The sequence below is a fragment of the Alexandromys fortis genome, unplaced genomic scaffold, assembly GCF_014885135.2.
Source record: "Alexandromys fortis isolate MF-2015 unplaced genomic scaffold, M_Fortis_MF-2015_v1.1 scaffold_1, whole genome shotgun sequence".
Taxonomy (NCBI): domain Eukaryota; kingdom Metazoa; phylum Chordata; class Mammalia; order Rodentia; family Cricetidae; genus Alexandromys; species Alexandromys fortis.
The window spans coordinates 33,205,128-33,231,857 of record NW_026067927.1 but is presented as its reverse complement, the minus strand read 5'-3'; the positions used below and the strand labels follow the sequence as shown (position 1 = coordinate 33,231,857).

The 26,730-nt window shown below is 48.7% G+C and overlaps 2 protein-coding genes across 4 annotated transcripts in view; one reads left to right on the top strand and one right to left on the bottom strand.

Annotated features, from left to right (window-relative positions):
• The window catches only part of Sfxn1 (sideroflexin 1), a 1,040,418-nt gene that overhangs the window by 492,628 nt on the left and 521,060 nt on the right, over window positions 1–26,730 (bottom strand). The gene's annotated exons all lie outside the window — the stretch shown is intronic.
• Window positions 5,563–11,379, top strand: Msx2 (msh homeobox 2). The gene is made up of 2 exons (XM_050143879.1): window positions 5,563–6,048; window positions 9,779–11,379. The coding sequence occupies exons 1-2, from the start codon at window positions 5,670–5,672 to the stop codon at window positions 10,201–10,203; spliced, it is 804 nt and encodes a 267-aa protein (XP_049999836.1). The 5' UTR covers window positions 5,563–5,669; the 3' UTR covers window positions 10,204–11,379.

The window sequence follows — 26,730 nt, the reverse complement described above, 5'->3', positions numbered from 1 at the left end:
GCATTCTATTTTACTTAATTAAAAAGTGTAATTGTGACCATTAGAAAGCTCCCTAAATGTCTTTTCCCTTCTCTTGTTCTGATACCAAAGAATGCAGACACAACTGAATAAAATGTTTGAGATTCCTATTAAGCCACCGGTAATCCACAAACCAGGGTTCTCTTTTCGTCATTTAAGCCCTTCTCAGACTCAACAGCCTGTCTATTAAGCTGGGGGTGGAAATCATAAATACTTCAATGCTGCAAGCCCTTCCAGTCGCATCCTCCTCTCCCTGTGCAGCAAGGCTGCCTTGGAACTGAGATACATAAATTTTAGAATCAGCCAAACCCTGACTGACATCTCCACCACTGGTTGTGAGAAAAAAAAAAAAAAATGGAATGAAGCTTTATCTTTCTCCTTCCTAAGGAGGAACAAGGGCCCCACACCACAGGGTTGTTTGAGAAACAAGAAAGGAGCTGGCATTTACTGAGCCAGCTAAAAAGCTTGTCTTGGGGACTGAGGTTGTAGCCCTCACTACACTAAAATACTACAAAGGACATTCCTGTAGTTATTCTGGCCTAGAGGATGAGACTTGTATGAGATGCGCTAAGTGTCATCCTCAGTGGTCCAGCGGGTTTCCCATAGCTGCAATGACACAATGTTGTCCTAGAACTGCCTTTCAGGTGGTTTGTGGTTTGTTCCTGATTGTTTATTTGTTTGCAGTTTGTGGGAAACTAACTTGCAAACAGATCTGAGCTGCAGTACTGCTCCTGTCCAATGCAGAGACTGGGAAAGTTGTCAGAAGTTGTGCCCAGGGGCTGGAAGACACCTCTGCTGTTTCTAACCTCTTTTGCTTTCCTTTTGTTCTTCTGTCTCCCTAGAGATATGGGGTGAGATCTCTGCATAGACAGGTACCTACTACCAGGGCTCAACAGTCTTGCATCTCCGCATGCAAGACCTCCAGCATGGATCACTGCTTACCAGGAGGATCGGCAGGAGAGAGAGGGAAGCACATAGGCACAGCAACCTGAGAGATAGCCGACATCTGCGGAATGCTACCACACTACAAGGTACAGCCCTGGTGCTGCAAAGGTAAGGTGACTTGCACAGTCTTACAGGGGTACATGACTCAATCCCTTTTAAAGCTAACAGCTCTGCCAAGCTGGGGGCAAGGTTGTATACTCTGGGGTGTTGTTACTTCTCACTTGGCAAGCCTGGAGGTTATGCACTAGAGGGTTCATTTCTTCCTTCTCCTTAGGCTTTTGGAGATGGGAGGGGGGGTCTCACGTAGCCCAAACTGGGCTTGAACTTGCAGCAATTCTCCTGTCTCACCTTCCTCCATTCTAGGATCCCAGGCATGTGTCATCGGTCTGTTCTGAAAGAGGAAACGGAGAAGGCAGTGGTGACAGATGGCAAGAAGGGATTCCGCTATCGAACAGGTCTACGAAGGCTCAGAACCAGGGCTCACTCCCTCTAGGCCACGGTAACATTTGAGCCAATGTGGAGTGAAGCCTCCAAGGACTGGCCATTCTCCATCCAGGTTCCAGGCCCGGCAGAGGTGCAGCTTTTTTTGTCCTGGGCTTCTTCCAGGGGTACAAGGGTGGGACTGACCTCTCAAGCCCCCCTCTTTCCTGCCACTCAACATCAACAGGTAGGAAGTCAAAAAAAAAAAAAAAAAGCCTTCGGTAATCTAGGTAGGGCTGCCGTCAAAGCCCTTCCCCTGCAGCCTTTTGTTAAGCGTCCTAAACAAGTGAACAAGGGCTAAAGAAACACAGCTCCCACCCTGAATATCCAACTTCAATTTCCCTGCTGAGTCACTCTCAGGGGGGGTTTGCTCCAGCTGCCTGGGGATTTGTCTGCCCAGTTGGTGGTTTGATCTGCCCTATCCCTCCCTTCTTCCCCTCGCGCAGGTGAGGAAAGTAAGCTCCGAGAGGAGCCATCTTTTGCCCGAAGTCACACAGCGAATGTCCGCGGAGTGGAGGGCAGTGGTGGAATTCCTGGCGGCCCTTGGCGCCCATTTGTCTGCCCGCTTCTGATACCCGGGTTCGGAGAATAGGCCTCTAACAAGCGGCCCATTAGAAGGAATTGTCACTCCTCCGGGAGTGAGGTTGTCCCATTAGGGCGAATTGTCATTCCTCCTGGAGCGAGGTTGTCCTGGCTCCGCGCAGGCTGAGTGCCGGGCCGAGAGCAATTAACGCGGCTCCGGCGCGGGCAGCCGCCTCTGCCCCGGGCAGCGGGGGCGGGGCGCCCGGCGCGGCTGGAGCCGGTCACCCGGCGCAGCCCCTTCCCCCGGAGCCCGCCTTTCATCTCCCCGCGCCTGGCGCCTACCCGCAGCCCTGGCCCGTCTACTGCCTTCTCTGCCCCTCCCCCGGCCCCTCCTAGCCACTGGGATCCCGCGATCCGTCCTCGGGGTTGCAAACGCCCAGGTCGGTGCTCAGCGCTTCGCAGCTTGCAAAGAGTGCCTTCACCTTGGAGTTCGGGCGCGCTCCCGCGGCTGCTCCCCTTAGGGTCCGGGCTCCTGCGACTTGCATCAGGGGTGTGGGGAACTCGGGAACGTGCAAGCTTAGGCCCAAGGGAAATTCGAGGGTGTCTCACCTACTATTTGCATGATTGGGCAGCTTCCGAGGCTTTTCCATGGTTAGACAGAGATACAGTCTCAGCCTGTAGTGATGTGTTTGAAAAGCAAATGAGATTCTGCTCAAGTTCAGGCTCTTGGGCAAGGTGTAAAGGTGACGCTTCTTGGTGGCTGGATTCTAGTTGGAACCCCTCTTTAACCGCTTCAAGTATTAAAGTTGCATATACATTATTCTAATCACCCCGGAGTTAAAAAGTTTACTGCGTGTCTGTGTCCGAGGTGTCAAAAGCCCGTCCTCCGCTCTGGGAAGACACCCAAACCTGCACCTTTTTCAGACTGGAATTTTAGAAAGGACCTGTCTCGGGGTCGGTGAAGGCCGGTAATGGCTCCTTATTTTCGGATACCTGAGACAAAGAAAGAGTTGAATAAATTAATGCTGCTTTTGATATACAAGATTATTTCAAAACTAATTCCCCTACACCCACCACTTTATGAAGCCTACTATTAGTAGAAAACTAATTCCCACAAGATCCTTCCGAAGGAATGACTGCTCTTTACTTCGGAGCCACGGAGATGTGAATAAAATATTCGGAGGGTATGCAAAACTCTGCAGTAGATTGGGGCTTTCCACGAAGGGCTAACTCCGTGTTCAGGCTCTTTACGCCCCTGGTCCCCACCCTAGCAGAGTTGGGGAGGAGGCGCCTGGCATGGGGATGCAGATCGCCAGCTGCCTCCTTGGCCATGCGTCCTGTTCATGGCCAGAGCTTGGCACCCTGGAAAGCAATATTCCTTTTCACTATCTCCCTCTGTGTCTTATCATTTCCCCCAAAATAGTGAGGGAGAGCCTGGGTTTTCCTCTGCCAGAACTAAATGAAAATAAAAGCATTTCAGTGGAATTGATCCCCTCTTTTCTTTTTTAAACTTCTTAGGAATCAGCCTGTGACCCTACACGGACACATTTTTAAAGATGGGGTTTTGGATTATTTATAAGGCATTGGCTGGGTTCAGCCTAACTCAAATGTGAACTTTATTTTACTGTACACTTTGGCAACTGAGGGCTAAACGAATTTTAGATTTGCTTCCAAAATCTATAACCCCACGTCTTGCCCCACACATCAAGAAGACACGGAACTTAATCTGGATTTACCTGTATTGTATTTGAGATTCCTATCATCAGGTTTGACTCCAGGGAAAATGTGCGCAACTCCAGACAGCTGTCATAGTCCTCAGGCTTTCTCTGGGCTTCCAGCCTTAGCAACGACAACAACAAAGTGTTTGGATCTTGTGGTAGGAGAAAGTTCCAAAAGTTCTTTTCAGAAGATCGTTTAGAACTTAACTTTTAAAAAGCTTTTCCAAAACTGAACTGAAAATCTCTGGTGAAGGCTTTTTGTCTTCTCAGATTATTTTCCCCCTTGGGTCCTTTCAGACCAGTGAAGTTTCGCTCCAGCAAACGTCTGGGGCGAAGAACACTGCTTCAGAAGAGTCTCCTGAAAAGAGTTTAAGGCTCGGTAAGTCTAGGAGGTCAAGTTTCTAAACTCCTGAACTGGAAGGTACCTGCCAAGCTTTGGCCATTTCAACAGTTTTAAACAGTGGTCTTCCCTTCAGTGCTGGAGGAACTGATCAGGAAGCTGTTTCTGGACCTGGGCTGAGCAGGATTCTCTTTCCCTCACCACGGGATGGTCTTTTGGATATAGGAAAAAGCTTGCGAGGCCTGAAATGTGTCGTTTGAAGCGATCTGTCTGCTACTGCTGGCTGCGGGCTGGGCTCAGAACCATTCCAGGCCTCTGTCTCAAAACTCTCTTCAGTGCCTGGATGCAGCTGGTCACCCATGCTGTAGGACTGTCCTCAATTTAGGGTGGGGCAAGGGTAGGTATGCAGCTTTAAAAAAATCAAGTCAGGTGAGATGTCCTTTTCCCAAAGATATTCAGGCTTGGAGTTTGCAAACTTGAAACAGTTATCGCCAAGATTTGCAGGAATAAAGACACCAAGTGTCACAAAGTGCCCTTCTCCCCTGCCCATCCCTCCCAAGGCAATGCTGGCACCTGAACCCCATTGGCAGACACAAGCTCAAAAAAAAAACACACATTTGCGCTGACCTAGAGAGGAGATTCAGGGGGCAAGAAAGTACACGCATTTTCAGTTTCTAAAATTAGTCCTGGAAGAAATGGAGACCATTTGTATAAATTAGCCACTAGGAATCAATGGGCGCCAGGTGTGCTGGCGCACACCTACAATCGCAACACGCAACACTGGCCACTGGAAGAGGCCAGGGTGATCTCTGCAAGTTCAAGACCATCCTGGGCCATGGGCCACATAGTGAGCGACTTCTAAGCTACTCCAAGCTGGAGAACAAGAGCCTGTTTTAAAGGAAAAGGAAAGGAAAGAAAGGGAAGAGAGGAGAGGAGAGAGATTAGTTGGGCATTCCTTGACCACCTCTCAGCCTCCCTTATCCTAGGTCCCTTTTCTTGAGGATTGAGTTAACGTAACAGCTAATGTCTTGGAACACTTTCCAAAGACAAGATGCTTCTAAACATCATGCCTAAACCATTTCCATTAGCAAAGATGCCGGCCACTGTTTTCCACTATAGTTAGAAAGTTACACTAGTCTGGGCTCACAGTAGGAGCGTTATAAAAGTTCCAGGAATGTCATCTGCGGATTTCCACCGTTCTCAGGCAGGGAGCGTGTGGGATGGGCACCAGGTACACTTTAAAGAGGGGTTAAAAGACAGAAGAAATGGGACTCGGCAAGCTTCCTCTTTAAACAATCGGCTTTAATTACGCCTTGGACTTTTCAGTTTGGGCGATTATAACCCTTGAGGGATCGCCTAATAACAACTCTGCTGACTGCTCCTGTAATTAACTCCTAATTTATTTCAAACGGGGTGGGGTGGGGTAGAGGGCCCCAGCCTCTCCAGAGAGAACCAATCAGAGGCGAGCGTCCGTGGCGTCAGGAGCAGAGCAGCCGCCAATTGGCTGAGCCGAGTCTCCCACTTCCCCTCCGTGGACGGGCTGGGCTCCCGGCGCGCCCCTGCCGGCTCCCCCCCCAAAAGTTGGAGTCTTGGGTTGCAAGTTGCCAGCGGAGTCGCGCGCCGAGAGCTAGACGGCGCAGAAAGTCATGGCTTCTCCGGCCAAAGGCAGTGACTTGTTTTCGTCAGACGAGGAGGGTCCCGCGATGCTGGCCGGCCCGGGCCCCGGACCTGGGGGTGCCGAGGGCGGCGTGGAGGAGCGCAGGGTCAAGGTCTCCAGCCTGCCCTTCAGCGTGGAGGCGCTCATGTCCGACAAGAAGCCGCCCAAGGAGTCGCCCGCGGTGCCACCCGACTGCGCCTCGGCTGGCGCTGCCCTGCGGCCGCTGCTGCTGCCGGGACACGGCGTCCGGGAAGCGCACAGTCCCGGGCCTCTCGTCAAGCCCTTCGAGACCGCCTCGGTCAAGTCGGAAAATTCCGAAGATGGAGCGGCGTGGATACAGGAGCCCGGCAGATACTCCCCTCCGCCCAGTGAGTGCGCGCCCGGGACCGGACCCGGGGCTGCATCCGCGCGTGGGGTCCTAGAGGGGCTGGGGACGGGTGTTAACAGGATGATGCTCTTGACCCCTGGGTACCCCAGTTCAGCGAGCGGTCCGCATCCCAGAATCCCTAGCTGCGCGAAGTCTAAGGTACCTGCGCGCTGGCTGGCATTTGAAAACCAAAGCACAGTTGTTGCTGTCTGCAGCCCTTAGCCCCCTGCTCCGGACTCTTCATGTTTGTGTTTCACTGTCCATCATGGTACCTGCCCGGGCAGAAGGGGAGAGTCACTGTTTTGTTTCGTTGAGACAGGGTCCCTTGTGGGCCGTGCTGGCCTCGAACTCTGTATCGCAGGATAGTTTTGAATTCATCCTCCTGCTTTTAAGTTCTGTAATTACTGACTTGGCACGACCACGCCGGGCTGGAATCGACTTCTAATGAGTATCGAGATATGTTTTACTGACGTTCAAAATATACAGGCGTCCCTGTGAAGTGAGCCCCACTCTAAAGATAAGACAATTGGAGGTTAACCAGACGTGGAGGGGAAATCGTTGGTTTTCCTCGAATTGCAGAGTGTCCAAGCCAGATCCTACGAAGGGATGGCGGCAGAGACTGATTCGGAAAGGAAGCTGCTCCGTGTTCTAGTTCGTTGTTGATTAGGTTTTGAGTTTTGCAGCGAGCTAGTTAGTTCGGGCCAGACCCTCACGGGCGCTTCTGGGTTCACAGTGATAATTACCAGCTTTCCTTCAGAACTTGAGAGTATAAAGTGTGGTGGCCACGAGTTCACCGGGTTTGGCTGCTTGGTAGAACCTCAGAGTACAGGCAGAGGCATGCCACCTGTGGCTTCGGACATGGTGGCTAGTGCTTTGCTTTTAAGAAGACTGCGCTTGCTTGTCCCAGGCCACCATCCATGCTTGCACTGGGCATGGGGATCTGGTTGTCCATGCTTTCTGTGACCCTCTATCACTGGGGGCTGGCCATACTGATCTTTTTCACCAACACCCCACCTCTAGTGAGTCTGTGTTGACTGCCTTCCCAGGCTTAGCATCCTTTTAGGGTCCTGGGTCCTTTTACTATTGCCATTTGTCAGGCCCACTCCCTGCAGCTTTGTTTAGTTTTATCTTTTGGCCTTTGAGATTTATCTGCTCTGTTGCCTTTTTTCTGTGCGTACCCCTCACTAAACTTTGGGAAAGTTGAGAAAGGAGGATTGTGGAGGGACTTTCCGAGCTCAGCTGGAAGAGAAGCTGGCTGCATTTTCCCCTTTCAGCCTTCGGGACTAGAGCTACAAGGTATTTTGTGAACAAAACAAGACGGTAGACCCAGGCGTCAGTGGCTGTCCCCTCCGGCAGTCTCTCTCCACCCTGTTGGAAATTCTGAAAGGCTGAAAGGGCCCAGAGATTAAGGACTTAAAGAATTTAACTCAAGTTTGCACAGCGCTTTTCACGACATTATCTTATCTGATCTCCTTTGTGTGGCGGTAGAGAGCCTCTTGTTAACAGATGAGGACACCTCTTAGCAGGGTTCAGAGGGATCAGCAGTTTGGGCCCCTGGAAAAGCTCTCGGGAACATTTGCTCATCACCCCCTAAGTGGAGTTCTGGGTCCTCCAAAACCGAGTCCTCCAAGGCACCCCGAGGGATAAGTAATATTTATCCATTTTATTGACATTGAAATGGAGGCCCAACAAGGTGAAAAGTCTTAACTTGTTTAACAAATTTAGAGTGCCTGTGTATTGCTAGGCCCCAGGGCAATGCCCCACAGCACTTCCAGGATTCCAGCCTTAAAACAGGGCTGTGGCCAAAGGTCAGAAATCTGGCATATTTAGGCCTGGGGATCTAGTGCGGCAGTTTCCCCACCAGCCCTGTAACTTCTCTGCAGTGGGCTGTGCTCCCTGTCTGCCATAATAGCTTTTTATAAGAAACTCAGGGATCTCAGAGAAGGTTTCATTTGAAAGCATAGGACTTTTTGGTACTTGGGGTCTGGAAGTGTCAGCAGGATGGGTCCAGAGAGTATCGAGAATCAGCTGGGAGCTGGAACTGGAGGGATTGACCAACCCTGGTTTTGTTATTTGGAGAAAGTAGGCTGAATGTTGTTTGCCTTGTGTGATCACATGCTTTCTTTGGCTGTTAAAATGGGGTGGGGGAAGAACACGGTAGGGGTGGGGGGAACGTACTCATTTCAAGGCTTTGCCACATAGGCACAGTCCTCAAGGCCTGGACTTTGCAATTCTCCACACCACAACAAGAGTGACCCAAGCTACCCTGTTCAAAGCTCCTCTGGGGAACCAGCAGCAAGTGAGTGCCTTGAAGTTTGGAGTCTGAAGGGAGCCTGGGTAGGCTTGGGAAGCTCAGGATTGCAGCCTTGGTGTTTGTTGGCTTGAGGAAAGCCCCTTCCCCTAGACTCGCTTAGGGGTTAGCATATGCAAAAGCAGGGCCTTTTTTGAAGTCTCTTACTCAGTTTTCTCCGGGGTGTCTGTGTTCTGACCCTGACACGGGGACCGAGGCTGGGTTGGGACTTGCGCTGCGTCACTCTCAAGTATGAAGTGTAAATTCTTCTTTGGGCCACCAAAGTAACTAAACAAGAAATGTTACATTCCCCTGCGAAGACACAGGGGTTACCAGCCCGGCTACATTAGAAAAATTAGAATAACTTGTAAATGCCAAAAGTAGAAAAATAATTGTTTAACATTCTATTCTCGTCACTTTACACTCCTCCCCTAGCCCTGAGGGAAACAAGGCCAGAAAGAGTTGAGCCGTCGTTGGGGAGTCACCTTTAGGCCCCGGGCTTGTGTTTCCTATAACAGCCCATTTTAAACGGAGTCTGGACGCTGTGGCCAGGTCTTTATTTTGCTTGTTATTCCCCACTTCTAAATTCCAACAACAAAATAATCATTTACACATTTGCCCTAAACCATGGAATGGATGAAAGAGACAAAGATGCCATCGTCAGGGGCTCAGAGTTCAGAGGCAGAGGGATTTCTCTTGACATGTTCATTTATGAGCGAGCTAATTTTACCCCCCCCCAAACACCTCCGTCTTAGTAAAGTTTATACTGCCAAAGCACACAGCCAAGAAACGGATCCCACATCCAGATCTGTAAAATGATGTTGGGGTTTTATAATCTGTAGGGTGGATGCAGTGACAGCTGTGTGGTTGTTTATTGCTTAGATCTGCCTGTCCATCCGTGGATGCTATTATAATACCGCAGGCCTTATCTCCATGATTATCCTTCATAAACAGGCTGGTGCAAGCCAGCTTCTCTTTCAGAGAGCGGTCCAAGGCTGACCCAGCATCTAGCCCCTTTTCGTTTTCCTCCTGATGCGTGCATCGTATCAGTGAGAACAGGCATGAGTTCAGGCCCCCATTTTAAAGACAAGAGATTGAATTCTGAGCAAGTTTTATGTCTTAGATAGTGCTCAGCTCCCGTGACTTACAGACAGCTTTAGTCGTGGTTTCTATTTCCATTTTCTGCAGTGCAATATGTTTTCCATATAAAAAGTTTCACGACCACATTACTCAAGCTGATATAAAAATATAGCAACTACCATTTAAATGTGGTCCTTTTCCACACTAACTACTTGTGCGTACACACACACACACACACACACACACACACACACAGATTTGACAAAGGTACCTTTTTGGAAAATGAGCCAAGGTTTATGTGTTCTCTTAAGAGAGGAGAGAATGGCACAGTTGCTAATTGGTTCCCCTCTCTGTTCTTTAGGACACATGAGCCCCACAACCTGCACCCTGAGGAAACACAAGACCAACCGGAAGCCACGCACGCCCTTCACCACGTCCCAGCTTCTAGCCCTGGAGCGCAAGTTCCGCCAGAAACAGTACCTCTCCATTGCAGAGCGGGCCGAGTTCTCCAGCTCTCTGAACCTTACAGAAACCCAGGTCAAAATCTGGTTCCAGAACCGAAGGGCTAAGGCAAAAAGACTGCAGGAGGCGGAACTGGAAAAGCTGAAAATGGCTGCCAAACCTATGCTGCCCTCAGGCTTCAGTCTGCCCTTCCCCATCAACTCTCCCCTGCAAGCAGCATCCATTTATGGAGCATCCTACCCCTTCCATAGACCTGTGCTTCCCATCCCGCCTGTTGGACTCTATGCCACGCCGGTTGGATATGGCATGTACCATCTATCCTAAAGAAGACCAAATGGATAGACTCCGGGATGGATGTTTGCATGAAAGCATTCCCCTCCCTCTCCTAGAAGGTGGTGCCAGTCCAGCTCCTGAACACAAACCTTGCATCGCCACCCTAAGCCACAGGGCCCACAGGGCCGCTTGATACAGAGTGACTTTGTTATTTAGGTGAGAGGCACCAAGACCTGTTTTGTTTTCATAATCTTCCAGATGCCCCCCCTTTCCTCTCACAAATATTGGCTCTGCTAGTTTTTATGTATAAATATATAATAAAATATAAGACATTTTTATATGCCAGATGTAAAAATTCAAGTTATTTTGAAAGGCAAAATTTATATATACATTTATCCGTTTTTCTAGATAGCATCTTCTTAAGATACTGTGCTAAGTTTGCTACATTTTCTTAAAGGGAAAGAGATTATTTGCAGAATTTGCTAGAATTTGAGAGGATGGTGGACCTTCTTATGGAAAGCATACCAGAAGTAGGCACAGAGCATATAAGAAGTAGATTCAGGTAGATTCTTGCAAAGGAAGGGAGGTGTGTACCATGTTTGCCTTTTATGTGCATAAGGATGATCCCTTGACGTGCATACGATCCTGTTTTCCTTCCTTTTCTCCATAGTAACTCTTTTCTGTTTTATTAAGGTCAGTGAGAGGAGGCTCAGAATAACCCTGAGAATTCCTCAGGGTCAGGTTGCTAATAGGAAACCTTCCTAACTCCAGTCTGGTCTGTCTTTACTCTGGTCCAGGTAATTGGCCTTAAAAAGGGTTTAAAGGGTAAAGCGTGTTTAGAAGAACTGATTTCTGTGAAATGCTCAGTCCACCAGTCCTCACGTTGCAGAGGTGATTGGGGAGGATATCGTAATGGTCTGCTTAAAAACCAGTGTCTTGTAACAGTTTTCTATATTTTCAATGTTCTTCAACAATCCATAGAATCAGGAAGGGAAAAAAAACATGGTTTCATTGTGTGTGCTTACTGTATGTGCTAAACTTATTAGGGAAGTTTATATGCTCTAACATGTTGGGGGCAGAGGGTGAAGCCGTCTTACGGACTTGCTGAAAATGTTGTCAGACAACACAGTTGGCTCCTTGGTATTTACCGTCCTGTCCATCTCTTCCAGTATATTTTTAGCCCATCGAAAGGGTATCTTGTATAATTTTATATATTTTATTGAAGAGTTATTTCTTATCTCTTACGCTGAATTAAATTAAAATGTTTTATTGCAGTAAAGTCTGTCCCAACTCACAGTTATTTTTAAAAAGTATTCTATTCTTAGCTAGATTAGGGGAGGGTCATCCAGATAAGGGGGGGGAGAGCTGGCACTTTTAATTCCTCCATTAATGTAAATCAGATCGAGTTGTGACCAAATTTGGGTGCTAGAGGAGCCAGCCGCAGGTCCTGGGACACTTGGAAATAATCATTTGGCAGCCTGGATGGCTCAGGGAGAAGCTGCTGAAATCACCATTCAGAGTTTATCATGCTGCTTTAAAGATGAGTTTTTCAAAGTGGTGAAGCAGTGCTCCCCAGACTCCTCCTAGTCTGTAGATGGCCCTGGGAAAATCTTGAACTTGGAAGTTTGCAGCCACCGAAACAACTGAAGTTGAGGCTTTTACCGCTTGCTCCGTGCTGGTAGCTCGAGGGGTTGAGAAGCCTGAAAAGGATGCGGGGGAGGGGTTTTGGGGCGGGGTTCCCTGTACTGTTGTCTCTCACGGAGATGGACCCCAAATGAGCACAATTTTCTATTTGAAGAGGGCGACCCAGCCCACCTATCCCCAAAGAACTTAGATGCCCTCCCTGCATCAGGCATAGTGTTAAAAAACAGGATAAAGGTGGGGGAAGACTGAAGAGGATTTAAAACTCAGCTTTCTGTTGTGCTGGAGATGCCTTTCGTTTTCCTTCCGAGATGCTTCTGTCACCTTGGGAACACAGATGAGGGGCTTAAGAACGCAGTGTAGGACTGTGTGGTAGAGAGTGGGGCGCTTTCCGGGAATTGCCAGCGCGTGGTACTCACCTTGGAGGTGGCACCCGAAAATCCATGTTTGTGAGCCCGAGGCTCATCATGGTCATGGTGGCCGGGCCCCTTTCCTTAGATCCAAACCTATCCTGCAAAGGCTGGAAGTTGGAGGTTGGCGTCCTGCCGCCTGGTTATCGCCCTCAGCTGAGCAGCGGGCGGGTCCCGGGGCCACCAAAATGCGCGCTTCTCCTTCTCTTTCGGCCTTTCGGTCCCCGAAGTCCAAATTCCAGACAGGAATCTGCCACACGTATTTAAGAGATGCATTTCCCAAAGGCCAAAGCCCTTCCTGGTTTCGTCATCAGCTGCCAAGGGGTCCCTAATTACCCTGTCCACCCTGCTTCCTTTCCGGCGCCTCATGGACCGGTAACCTCGGGCGGTGATAGCTGGGTGGGGACCTGGAGACACCGGCCTCTGGGTTAAGGCTCAGCTTGCCTCCGGAGGTAAGGTATTAAGTCCGGAGTTTGATTCCAAGAACCTGGTCGGACAATTGGGGTAAACTGGACTCTGGCTGCCTGGGCACCACGTACGTGACTCCAGATGCAATACTCAGAATGAGAAGCCATGAAGGGTTGATCTGGCTCAAAACTTAACGGGGTTCAGTGCTTCTGAGTGGACAGACTTTTCCCACTGAGGATGGAGGAGGGGGCAGACATGCCCTGTGCTCTGGGCGGCTTACCCCCCTCTTGTCTAGGTTGGGTCTCACCTCTGTCAGGCCTGGTCCTTTGCACAGGGTATTTCAGAGACCAGACTGGCTGCCTGAGAAGGCTAGAAGACCTTCCCTGGCCCCGGACCCACACCCGCAGAGACTATGGGAAATTTAAACTCCAGGTGCTCCTGAGAAGTCTTTGGTCATCCTTGCATCGACTGCCAGTAACCTGGCATAGGAATACACCTGCCCTTCCCTACTTGAATGCTTTCACCAAAACAAAACAACAACAACAAACGCTTTGTTTTTTAAAATAGGGGTGAAAGGACAGGAGTTTGCATTTATGGAGCTGAGGAGCCAGTATTTAGGGTCGATGGGGGCGCCTCTCTTGAACCAGTGTTCAGCACACATCCTTCGGTGAGGTCACAAACAGTCGGGAAAACTGATGCCCAGAGAGGCAGCTCACTGAGGTCACAGATGACAGCGGTGGCTGGGAATCCAGTTGAAGGGTGAACTGAGGAGGTGGTGACCGAAGAGGTGGCCTAGAAGGACGCGCTCAGAAAGCCGGCGGGTATCTGAAGGGCCAGCTTTGGAGTTCTGCACCGACTCGGGTCCCTCATTGCTGAGGGCCTTCCGCAGGGCATCTCCACCCGCCCTGGGGACCCAGCCCGCCCCTCCCCCTCTCGGTCCTGCTTTGGTGACGCGGGGGCAGGGGCCGTAGGAGGTAGGCCGTGGAGGCCTGGCTGAGAGCGGGAGCTGGCGAAACGTCTGCCTGACCCGACTGAAAAGAGGATGCCTGCCTTTGAGCGCAACCTTGTCTGACCGAATGAAAACTCCCACGGCCATTCTTTGCTATGAAAGCCTCTCATTTGCCACGGGTTGGAGAGGCCATTGCCCCACCCCCATTCCTTTTCCACCGCTGGGCTGGAAATAAGCATAAACCTCATTTATAAAGGAACCCACGTCACACACACACACACCCTCCCCAAAATCACAGGGCCTGGTTGGGGAAGTCGATTGTGCCTGCTTCCCCTTTCATGTAAGAACAACAAAAAAATCCGAGATTGGTGATGGTACAGGCCGCTTTAATGAAATAAAGTAGTCACGGCAAGGAGGAAAAGGCTCCTGTCAACCTCCAGGCCCCCGTTACCCGCCCCTCACCCCCAGACACCCTCTCCCTCCACCCTCCGGGAACAAAATGAACAGCAGTAAAATGGCTTTCTGGAATAGCCCGCTTCAAAGCGGAGCGGAGGACTCGCTGCCGACTCTCAATACTGCCCCGATAAGGTCCTAATAGCCGAATCCAAACTCCATACACCTCTGACTTTTCCAACCTCCTCCAACCTCGCTGCATTTGTGGAGGAAAACACTTTGATGTCCTGAGTCCTCCAAACAATTATTATTATAATTTTAAACAACCTGGTATTTTCCATTACTAACGGCTCAAGCTTTGAAGTTACACCTCATAATTTCCTAAATTAAATAAATCATTTTAAGTTTGCACTGGGAGGCTTTTAATAGCAGAGAAAGGAATATCATTATCTTATTGAGACCCAATTGTGGTGGCTCCAGCTTGGCTGTAGCTGGGGGCAAAGCAGACCTAGTCTAACAGACATACTTTATTAACCTCCCATAACTCTTGAAAGAACAGTTTTATATTTTCTTTGATTTCCCCCCTCCCTCTCTTATTTTAAAGCTGTCCCAACCTTTAATTAGTGCTTAATATGAAAAGCATTATTTTTTTAATGCTATGTAATTTACCAGCGGCAACAGGCCAACTTAACAATTGTTTATTAGACTTGGTTTTTCACACAGGGCAAAGAATGCCGCTCTAAACCCAACTTTTCATGGGTGGTTGCACTAATTAATACAGTGTCTGAAGCTCCTAGGGTTTTTTTTTTTTTTTAATATTGAAGCATATGAGGGTGGAGGGGGGTTTTCAGAGTTCAGCTCCTGCAGACGACATTCCCTGATTTCTTTCATGCTGTTTTGTCCTGTCTGTGAAGTTAACACAGACAGAAGCTGTTCCCTGGCTCCCCGGACGCTGAGATCCCAACAACAGCAAGGGAACCCTGGACACCTCAACTTGTGATTTATGACTTATGAGGCCAGGCTTGGAGGCTCAGGGGGGTCCATTGCTCATTCTGAGCTTAGGGTGGGGTCGCCCCTCATCCAGCCTGCAAGGGTGCAGAGCAAACCTGATGTCTTGGTCTGGGCCAAGCAAGTGCCCAGATGGCCCGGGCACCAAGAGAGTGCTTGATGCTGGGCATAGAATTTGCTGGGCTGAAGCAGGAACTGGGGTAAAGGGGTAGGATGAAGGACAAGCTGAGACTCAGGTCTGTCGCCCTGCCGTCGATCTGACTCTTGGCTTCCTTCTCCTTCCTCGTTCTTTTGTCTTATTTCCCTTTCGCGTCTTCTGTTCCTCTCCCACTCTTTCCCCCTCCTTCTTTATAATATTCCCCTCCTTTATTTTTCACGCCCATCCCACCTTATGTCTCGTTAATTTTTCCTGTCTCCGATTTGTTTCGAATGCGCTCATCCTGGTAACTTCTCCCTCCCTCTCTTTTCTTCCCTCCTCCTTACAGATGTCATTGCTCCTGCGTAGCTCTCGCAGAGTTTCCCACACCCTCGTTTTCTAAATTAGTACCATCCCCACCCTCTCCTCTTGCCCTCTTCTTGCTTCCAGTTTTCCTTCTGTCCCAGCAGCTCAGAACAGGCGGATGTCGCGGCCCCGAGCGGCTCACTCAGCGTAGGGTGGCTCGATTCTGCTCTGCGCTCTCTCTCTCGGGGGGCTGCACCTGGCTAGCCAGCCTCTGATCGACCCTGGCGCGGGAAGGGGCCAGGACTCGGGGCCAGAAGGACAGAGTCCGGGAGCGAGGCCCCTCCCGCCCCTCCCGCAGCCAGCCGCCCGTTTGAAGTCGCGAGCCGGGCAGGAATGCAGCCGGGTTATCAATCACCCAGCTGGATCCCGAAGGTCTCAGCCTAATCACATTTAATTGCTCGTGGAGGCCCATTCTCGCCCCCGGCTCGCCGCCGCGCTCAATTACTCCCCAAATACCTGCCATCAATAAATGTGCACTGACACCGGGCCCAGCCCGCTCCTCTGGCCCAGTAGATCCCAGGCGACCAGGTAACCTCGACCCCGCGCCCACCCCATCGTTAAACTTCAAATCTCAAGGGAACAAGCCGCGCAGAGGACACCCCCACCACCACCGCGCCCCGGTTGAGCGCTCCCCAAGGGGCAGGCTCTGATACTCAGAGACTTACATTCATCTTCTCCTTTCAGGGAATGGGGCTTACGTCGGGTGTTAGTTTTGCCCGAGGTGATCAAGACAAGCAACAGGGGTGAAACCTTGCCACCCATCCTAGCTATGGCGGCTGGAGGAAAACATGAGACAATAGCACCTCCCAGAGGCCGGAGATTTGCCTCCACCTCCCTTCCTCGTGGTAGTGCGCTGACCAGGCACTTCTCCAGCCCTCAGGTGCCTGTCTGCGGCCTGCTGTTTGTGAAGCAAGAACGCTTGGACTCATTTTCCAGATGAGTCCCAGGGAGCCCCAGGCACGAACTGAGCAGGGGAGAGCTAGCCACTGACGGAAGCCCTGGGTCCCCTGCCTAATGTTCTAGGACACCTAGCTGCCGTCCATTCCCCTCCAGCCCCTTTTCTGTTAACTCACAGAAATCATGGTCCTCTCTCTCCCTCTCCCTACCCCTGTCACTCCACAAAAGTACACTTCCGACTAGGAATTGCACAGAGAGGTGGCACAGCGCTACCCAAATCACACAGCAGGTGTGAGCTCGGAGCCTAGAAATCCGGTCAGCTCAAGTCCAGCCCAGCCCAGCTATTTGCATGCTATTATCCTCCCGCTGAGAATCTTCTTTAAAAAGGCCCGGCATCCTGTCTCTTTTTTTTTTTTTTTTAACGTGGCTTACCATTCCCAGGGAGGTGATAATTATATATCTACACAAGGCAAAGGCGGTCTATCAAAAGGGAGACTTGACTTTCTTTATTCCACCCCTCTCCCCTTTTGTTTGAAGTTGGTTGGTAGCTAAGTAGCTGAGGATGACCCTGAACTCGTGATCCTCCTGCCTTTAACTGCACCACGACAATTTCCAGCTTCAATATGCTTACCATAATTCCTTATGTGCATCTACATGTACAAAATAAGTCTTGGTGTCTCATGTCCTACATTCATTGTGAAATGTTATCTTGATTATATAGATTATAAAAATGGGTTTCAGAGAGTGAGACAGCAGAGCTGAGGGGGGCAGGTGTGAGAAGTTAAGTCTTAGCTGGCTTGAGTTATATTTGGGTCGGTTATTCGGTCAGTTGTTTCTCTCTTTCTTTTCCAAGGATACAGATTCCTCAAAGGGGTTTCTGTATTGCTGGGCATGGCAGAAAGAAAGAAAGAAAGAAAGAAAGAAAGAAAGAAAGAAAGAAAGAAAGAAAGAAAGAAAGAAAGAAAGAAAGAAAGAAAGAAAGAAAGCTATTTGGGCAAAGCTTTGCCCGTTTTTATTTCAATGCTGAAATTACTCCTGACTTTGTAAGGAAATTCTGTCTGACTGCTCAGTGTCTCCCGAGTCCCCTCTCAGAAAATGGCCTGAAAGGTGGTGCTGATGGACTAGGCTGTTGTGGAGGTTGAATAGGCCATTTAGGGCAAGTCCAAAGGCTGCTGCATATCAGCGGGTTAGCCCCGCTGGGCTTTGTGGTGGGCGTCTCTTTGTTCAGTTAACGGTGAGAGCAGAGCGAGCCCAAAAGACAATGTAGGAAATCCCAGGGGTGAGTACGGGGAAGATGACCTTGGACTTGAGAAGTCCAGGAAAGCTACTCTGTCCAGTTAATGTATGTGGACTGGGGACAGGGCAGTCCCCTGCCCTCTGCCCCATCCCGTTAGTTGGGGTGTGCAGGCCCAGCCTTTGAGAGTTGGCACCCAGCTCTAAATTATTCCTAGGTTAGGGTATTAACGCCTTTCATGATGACCAGAAAGCTCAGCCCATTCTGATGAAAATGTAAACCTGTTCTTTTGATTTTTTTGGTCCCCTAGGCAATAAGCAACAACGGGTATCCAAGAATCAGGCCCCAGAAGGAAAGATTCCATTGGAGAGAAGGCAGGATATTTCTAAAGCTTGGGGGAGATAAAAACTGAGTCAGGCCTAAGATGTTTCTTTTCTCAGGGTCAACGATGCCCAAATTTTCTCCACACATGATCCCTGCCTGTATCTGGGTCATGAAAGTACAGTCCTTAGGTTTTTAGAAGAAAATAAAGGTGATAAGTCTTTGGGGTCCAAAATGATTGTAATGTCTGGCTACCTACAGCCATCTGTGTGTGTGCTGGACGTTGAATCCAGGACCACCATGCTCTTGCTAGCCTCGGCCTGCTACGATGCCACTGCCTGGCAGACCAGTCCCAGTGACGGTGATAGTATATGAGCGTTGCTTCTCATAAGTCAGCTGCAAGTCAAGAATCCTTTGTTCTGGATCTCAGCGTACACCAGGGGTCCTGACCCTCCAGTGCCCTAAGACTATCCTGAGATTCTCTAATGACAAGAATTGAATTCACTACAACTGAGAATGAAAATGTGCATTGTTCATCCTTTCTGATAGTAACTGACTTAAAGTACTTAGCTGGCCTAAATCAGCAAAACTTCGTTTTCACCCACATAACCATTATCAGCCCCATTTCATAGATATGGAAAGTGAGTCCCCCCCCCCCCCCAAGCTGTGGTGTTTGGCCTGATCTCACAGCTGAGTGGCAGATGAAGAACAGAGTCCAGAGGAACAAGCTCTTTGGATAACTGATGTCATGCTCTGTCTCTCTCTGTCTCTCTCTGTCTCTCTGTCTCTCTCTGTCTCTCTGTCTCTCTCTGTCTCTCTGTCTCTCTCTCTCTGTCTCTCTCTCTCTCTCTCTCTCTCTCTCTCTCTCTCTCTGTGTGTGTGTGTGTGTGTGTGTGTGTGTGTATGCAGGTATCTCTCTGTGTGTGTGTGTGTGTGTGTGTGTGTGTGTATGCAGGTATCTGAGGAGGCCAGAAGAGGGTGTTGGATCTCCTGAGTTACAGGTGATTGTGAGTTTAAAATACAGAACTAAATGAAACTCTCCTAAAGTAGAAAGTTGTCTAGGCAGATGCAGAGAGCCTTGCTAGAGGTGTTTTAAGAGTGTGAGCCAGCCAGTGCATGCTCACCTTCAGGACACAAGAGTGGAGTTCCTATGCTGCTGGCCAACCTGAGCAAGCTTGGGAAGAAAAGAGTATTTACAGAAATCATTCTCTTTTGCCCCTTCCTTTCACTTCCTCCTCCTTCTCCTTGTGTTTTGTTTTGTTTTGTTTTTCCCCCCCCTAGATTCTCAGCATACTATGCAGGCTGGCCTTAAATCTCTAGGTTTGAGCCATCTTCCTGAGTGTCTACCTGTTGAATCTATTGAGCTTGTGGGTACCCCTTTAGTGTTTTCTCGCTGTCGTGTGGGACTGACCATCTGCTTCTCTAGCTCTCAGTAGAAGGTTCAAAGGTATGAAGCAGGCTTTCTTCCCACTTGGCCTTTGTGAGACTGGTCATGGGGCTCAGAAGTAAATTTCTACTCTTGCAGAAATTAGAAGTCAAAGGCACAATTCCTATATACTAAACTATATTTAACTAGGGAGCCACAGAACTGTGTCTTTTGAGGACATGATGACACAGGTCACAGGGTAAAGATCTCGAGGACAGTAAACCTTGTGATTGTGACTTCCTCTCTAGGTCATGGTAAAAACCTCAGGTTTTCAACATCACATCCATGTTAGTAACTCATGGATTTTGCATGTCGCCTCCAAAGACCAGCAGTCTCCTAGCCCTTATCAGAATCCAAATTTCAAACCCCTGCGGCAGAATGAGGTCTCCTGTTTCTAAGCCTTCATCACTTTCAAAACTAAATAACAGGCCATTTGCTGGGAGGTTATGAAACATGATCATAAATTAAAACTAAGTAACTCACGTAAAATAAGTGGACAAAGAGCACTCTGTCAGGCCGAGGGCTCTGGTTTGAATGCCTTCGCTCATTTATTTGGGTCCATAAGCGTTTTCAGAAGCCAGCTAACTCCACGGGCTGTAAATCGAAGGCAAGTGCGTGCTCTGTTCCTGCAAAGCTTTGTCCAAGAGCTGTCTCAGAGCTGATGGCAAGAAGTGCCACTCAGGTCCCCTTACGGTTTGCAAAGTTCTGTCACCTGTGTTATTCATGCCAGGACAGGACTGCATAGAAGGGAGGGGGCCCAGGGCATCCAGAAGAGTGCACACTGTAAGCTGCTCAGAGGATTCTAGCATGCATCGTGTTGGGGTTTCAGCATCTGGGAAGCTGAGACAACAGGATTGCTGTGAGTTTGAGACTAGCCTGGGCCACACAGTGAGTTCCAGGCCAGGCAGCGCTATAGAACGAGTCTCAAATAAAATGTTAACAACAAGCTTATTTTTAAAAGAAGTTTGGAGCCCAGCCACCATAGCTGGTGGAAGATGGGTTGATGTAATAATACTCTTTTAGCTGTTTGCACTTAGTTCGGTAGATGGTAGGTAGTAAGTGGTTGCTATTTGTGCTAGTGTGACCTCACACACACCCATTGACTCACATACTCCCTGGACAACTCAGGCTGACTAGACACGATCAGAGAGGTGTGTTCGTTCTACTATGTTCCAGCTTAGGGGAGTCCTAGAGAAATGTGGCAGCCACCACCCACAACTGTCGATCCCAGTTCCTTTCCTTATGAGCCGTCCAGCATTTCTTTCTCCCCACTCCCTTTCCTTTCTCCCACCTTCCCATTTCCTTTCCCTCCCTTCCTTCCTTCCTTTCTCCCCTTCCCTCCCTTCTTTTCTCCCCTCCCTCCCTTCATCCCTTCCCTTCCTCCCCCTCCCTTTCTTCCTCCCCCTTTCTTCCTTTCTCCCCTCCCTTCCTCCCCCTCCCTTCCTTCTTTATCTCTTTCAACTGTCATAAAATATAGGTATCAGAAAACTTAGCATCTGCCCCCGTTCTAACATGTACATTTCCGTGGCAGTAGGTGTGTTTACATTGTTGTATGCCTTCACCTCTGTCATCTCCAGAACCAATTTATTTCTTTATTTGGGGCTAGGGCCTCATGCATGCCTGGCCAAACATGCAAGTGCTCTACCTCTGAGGGATATCTCCAGCACCCAAGCTTTTTGTTTTTGTTTTTTAATCTTCCAAACTCTGTATCCAGTAAACAAAAGCTATTACTTCACTGCAGGCTCTGAAATTCATTGTTTGCTGTTTCAGTGAATTGATTATTTTAGAGACATGACATAAACAGAGCCATGCAACATCTGACCTTCAGTGTCTGGGTTATTTTAATTAACATCATGTATCCACAGTTCATCCATGTGATAGATAGTGTCTAAATTTCCTTCCTTTTCATGGCTGCATGATATTTCATTGCATATACAGAGACATTAAAGTCTATTCCATGTTCAAAGTTATATCCTAGGGTTCTGAACATGAGGTTTAACACTCACCATACAATGAGAGCCTTCTCCCGATCAAGCATCATGAATATTATTTACCAAATATTACCTTATTGTACTCTCAAAACAGCCCACAGAGATAAATGTTGCTATCATCCACATGGATGGATGAAGAAATCAAGTGTGCATGCACATGTGTGTGTGTGCGTGTTTGTGTGTAATGATACACTATTCACAAAATGATACAGCTTGAAATTTTAATGCAGTAGGAAAAAAATCCAAGTTCCTCAGTATTTTTCAATTCCTTGCATCTTACTCTTTGAAACTCAGTAAATCAGCATTCCCAGGAAGGAGTTTCCAGTATTTTCAACATTTGCCTAGCAGCTTGCATGCTGTAGAATCTGAATAGCTAAGATTCTTGGTTGACAGCTACAATGCACTAAGTGTAGTAGTACTCACAAAGAGCTAAGGCCAACAAGAACAGTCGGTAAACCGTCTACTTCAGGTCCAGATCTCCCAGTGAAGTGAAGTGACAGCCTCTCAAGGAGTCACCTGTGGGCACAAAGAGCTGAAGCCAACAAGAACAATCGGTAAACCATCTACTTCAGGTCCAGATCTCCCAGGGAGGTGACAGCGTCTCACGGAGTCACCTGTGGACACAGCCCACTTGAGGACTGACTTACTCTGCATTGAAGATGAGCTATTCTCAGAGAGCAGTCTACATACTTACGCAAACTGGACTACATGTGTGCACTGTTAGCCAGCATGCTACATACGTGCGCTCTTTAGTAAGTACGTCATCATTTCGCTTTACTCTGCCCTTTCTCATGCTCCTTTCTAAATGATATACTGTGTCCACACAATGGCACTGAGCTTCCGTGGCCGCTCTGAGACTACAGTCAGATGAGAGGCCGCAAATGCTTCATGATGCCTGCCTGGCTTGCAGGGAAAGCCCCCACCACATGGGGAGTTTTCTGCCTGCTAGGACTCCGGGATGCATCCTTAGACATATCTCAAAAACAGACTTGCAAAGCTCTCAAGTGGGGCCTGATGGAGCATGATTACCACCCGGGACTGTGCTGAAGGCCAGGAACTAATTTGGTCTCTTCCCTGCTTCCTGTTGGGATAGTATGGGAGACAAACTGAGGAACGTCAGGGTGAAGGCGCGTGACTGGGCCACACCACCAGTCGCTTCATTTTGCCCAGACCAGCTGAGGAAAGAGGTAGTCGTTCTAGCAATTTCTCTAGTAAAGGTCAACATTTTACATTGTCTTCCCTTCAATCTACCATAGATCTGGGCATATGTTGCATTTATAGAACAAAATATCGTGATATATAAAGGCTGGAGAGTTGGCTCAGCAGTTAAGAGCACTGACTGCTCTTCCAGAGGACCCGGGTTCAATTCCCAGCACCCACATGGCAGCTCACAACCGTCTGAAAATGCAGTTCCACGAGATCTGACACCTTCACACCAATGCACATAAAATAAAGTTAGATAAATCATTAAAAAAATCGTGATATATATATTTTTTAAATAGATGTTTATTTCTCACATTTCTGGAAGTGTAGGATCCAGGCTCTGGTTTGTTTTGGGAGAGGGGTTGCTGCCTGCTTCCAAGAGGCTCCTTGTTGCTGCATCTACTAGGGCAGTGTGTGTCCTCACATGGCAGAAGGGAGGGGAAGGCGAAGGGGCTGGACTCCCTCTCTCAAGTCCCTTTACTGAGGTGCTAATCTCATCCATGACGGTAGAGCCTTAAGGCCTAATCACTGTCAAAAGGCTCCACCTTCTAATCCTGTTGTTCGGGGATTAAGTTTCAACACGAATCTTGGAGAAGACACAGACATTCAAACCGTAGCCAGCCCCAAATAAACATGGCATGAGTTAAGAGTCTCCAGTCTCTCCCTCTCGTCCCGCAGTGTCTGTCTTCAATCCCTTCTTTTGGCCTATGACACGGTGTCTGATGACAGTCTGAAAGGGTGGAAGTGAACGTGTGCCAGCGGGAATCATAGAAACAGAAATGCTTGCGTTAGGAATCTCGGAGCCCAAAGCCTTTACAAGCTCTGAGAGACAACGAGTGCTCCCGTCCCAAAGACTTCCACTCTGTGCCGTGGCTTCAAGAATCTGTCTCATGAAAGCCGCTTCCAACAAGCATTTAAAATCATCCATCCAAAAGATAACTAAATCGTGGCCATTCATCCCTCTGAAGCCATCACACCGCAATGAAAACATGTATTTAGCTGGGGAAACACTGACCCTCGCTCTCCCTGGCCTCAGCTCCTTTTCTTCACTCTTCCATTGAGGCCTCAGAATGTTATGATTCATTTCAGCCCTGCACAGCACGGCAGTGAATTGCAGACTCCACAGTTCCAAACCCGAGGGGTCCCGGGTGAGATCAGCACCACCACCCCCCCCAGCCCATCCTTGGCATTCTGTCTGCAGCCAGCTCTGTTTGTTCTTTGACTCTTTTGATCATTGCTTATAACAGTAGCCAAGCAGAGGAAATTAAGCTTTTGTATTTTGAGCTAATCCATGACCCTGGATAATTTGTAAGAGACATCTATGTGCAGTTAAAAATAAGCCTCCAACTGCTTGGGGGGAATGACAGAATGTCAGCGCTGAATGGGGGATGTCAGAGCATGTGGCATCCTTTGGGAAAATCTGTTTAGTTCAACTCTCCCGGCTTTAATAGAGAAACTGAGGCCCAGATAGGGGAAGAGATCTGCTTACAGCCATATCTGGAGGCTGTGACTATATAAAGCTTTAAGTGCAGGATTTCTCTGTGCGAGGATGAGGAAATGTCTATGGGCACCTGGACTCTGCAGTACTGTTGGGGGGATGTTCCACCTGTCACACTGAATCCACCACTTAAGTGCCATGGTGTGATTTTCTCTTCCCATGATAGAGCACTTCAGAGTCTAACAGAGGGATGGAGGAGTTGAGCTCTGAGATCCAAATGTGTGTCTTTGATGTGTCTTGATCTCCTGGTGTCCTGGAGGCTGTCACAGGGCCATTGCAAGCCCTGGGAGACTTAACTTGATAAGGCTTTCTTGATGGCGTTTCGATCCCCACGACACGGGCACTGTCTTATCTTTTCTGTTTGAGAACAACCGGAAAGTGCTGTGCATATAAATGTCAGTACCTGTACTTTTCCTCGTAGCTTTCTGTACCAGGTTGGACTCCCCCCACTCAAGACACCAAACAATGGAGTTCAGAGCCACTGTGACGTGAAAACAGACCCAGCCAAGGAAACCCATGCCGTCATAGGAACTGTCACTGGCAGATCGGAAACTTCCTCACCAGCAAAATGAGGGCAGAATTCCCTTTCTCTCAGCTACCTAGAAATATCCCACACTTTTTTTTTTTTGTCAAAAAACTCTCCCCTCCCCCAGCCATGTGAATGATGAGAAAAAGAAACTGAAGCCAAGAGGAAATGGGGAGGAAAACACACAGTTTGTCATCTTTGCATCTAAAAGCAGAGTGTGTGCAGGAAACGCCTTCCCGGTGATGAGGACACTGGCTGGTGAAGCAAGCACCATTCCCAGGGGAATGGCATGGAGGCCCTTTGTTACCAGTGTCCATGGTTTGCAGGGAGTTGAGAGATGGAGTTGATCTGAGATGGGGCGTCTCTGCCATGCCTCCTGGGCAGATCTCACTCACCAAAACCCAAGCATAAATTTTCAGCATAGCAAACGAGCCGCTTCCCCCAAAATACAGGAGTTGGCAGTTTTCTGCGGGAAACAACACAGTTGACAAAAGAAGTGGGTGTAATATTAGAGTGACATGGGGCAGGAGTGAGGAAGAAGAGGCAAGGAACAATGAAGGCTACAGTTTCTGTTAACACAGAGCAGATATAGGAAAATGGTGCATCTGCTCACACACTTCATGAGGGTGAGAAACCCTGAGGACTATTTGGGGGAAGGGGTTCGCTGCTCGTGGAAGGCCATGCACTCAGCAGTGTATAACTCAGGAACTACAATGCTGTGGTTACTTGGGCCAATTTTTCAAAATTAAAATACTTATAGTTTTGTGGGGGAAGAAACGAATGTGCGTTAACTGTATTAGAAAGTCACCCGCGGACAAAGGGTAGAATATTGGCTGATGGGAGTGTCTGTTGACTGATGGGCTCTGTCCCACCCTTTCTTTGTTTCTATAAAGGGCAAAACTGAGAGTCACAGGGCTATGACCATTGTTCCTGCACAGGCTCCTTAGGTTCTCGGGTTCTTACAGTTATTCCCAGGGCTGCTGGTCCTACCCTACTTCTAGGGCTCTGAAATCTCTTTCATGATCATCTTTATATGCCAAGAAAATATTGTTTCTCCTGCATTGTTTGAATCCTGGGGATGGAACTTGGGTCATCATTCTTAGCAGTAAGAGCCTAAATTTTAAATTTTTAATATTCTGTTTCTGCAATAGAATTTAAAAACTGGAACAAAATGGAAGGTTCTTCATGGACAAATGGATAGTTTCAGTATTCAATTTTCAAAGTTTTTCTCAGTGTCAAAGACAAAACGTTGGTTGAAATCCCACACGGCCAGCCCCTGGACACTCAGCCCCTGGACACTCAGCCCCATGGACACTCGGTCCCCGAGCCCTGCATGGCATTTCCGTTGTTTCCTTTCTGTACAGAACACTAACCACCACAGGAGTCTCAGGGCGCTTCCTGGGTGTCGGTGGTCTGTCCCGTGTCCTCATGACAAATTTGAGTGCTTTTGTGTCTGAAGTTGTTCTGAGTAGGGCCCAGCTTTCTGGGCCTCCTCATTGGGCTTAGGCCGTTCTTGGTCTCACTCTTTAAAAGTAGGAAATTGAGTTCAAAGGTGCTGAAGAAAGACGAACATGAAGTGGAATGACTCAGAAGAGTTCAAATTCAAAGAAAAGCTTCATTCCCACAATTCAGACCAGATGAAGCCCCACACCTCACCCTCTTAAGATCCATCCCTGGGGCCCTTCTAGAAACCAGTGTTCCTGGCATTTGCTTTTTGAGGCTTTTCTTTTCTTAATCCCTTCATGCTCACGGCTACTTTTGAGCAGGTTCCTTGACCACTGAATCTTTATGAAAGTTTAGCTGGCTCAGGAGGCCACTGTTCCTTAGGACACCGTAGCGCCCCTCAGCTAAGCTCGTGTGCTCGTGGAGTATTACAATGAAGAAAAGGCTAGAGCTTTTACAATGAAGATAAAAACATTGAGGGCTGGTGAGATGGCTCAGCAGTTAACACTTGCTGTTCTTGTGGAGGACCGGGGTTCAATTCCTTGCACCCACATGACAGCTCACAACCAGCTATAACCCGTTCCAGGGGACCCATCTCTCTCTTCTGGCCTCGGTAGGCACTGTGTACACACTGTAGGCACTGTGCACACACTGTAGGCAAAAACTCATACATGAAATGAAAGCAAATCTTCTTTTCAAAGATCTCCGATGACAGTGAACTTTAAGAC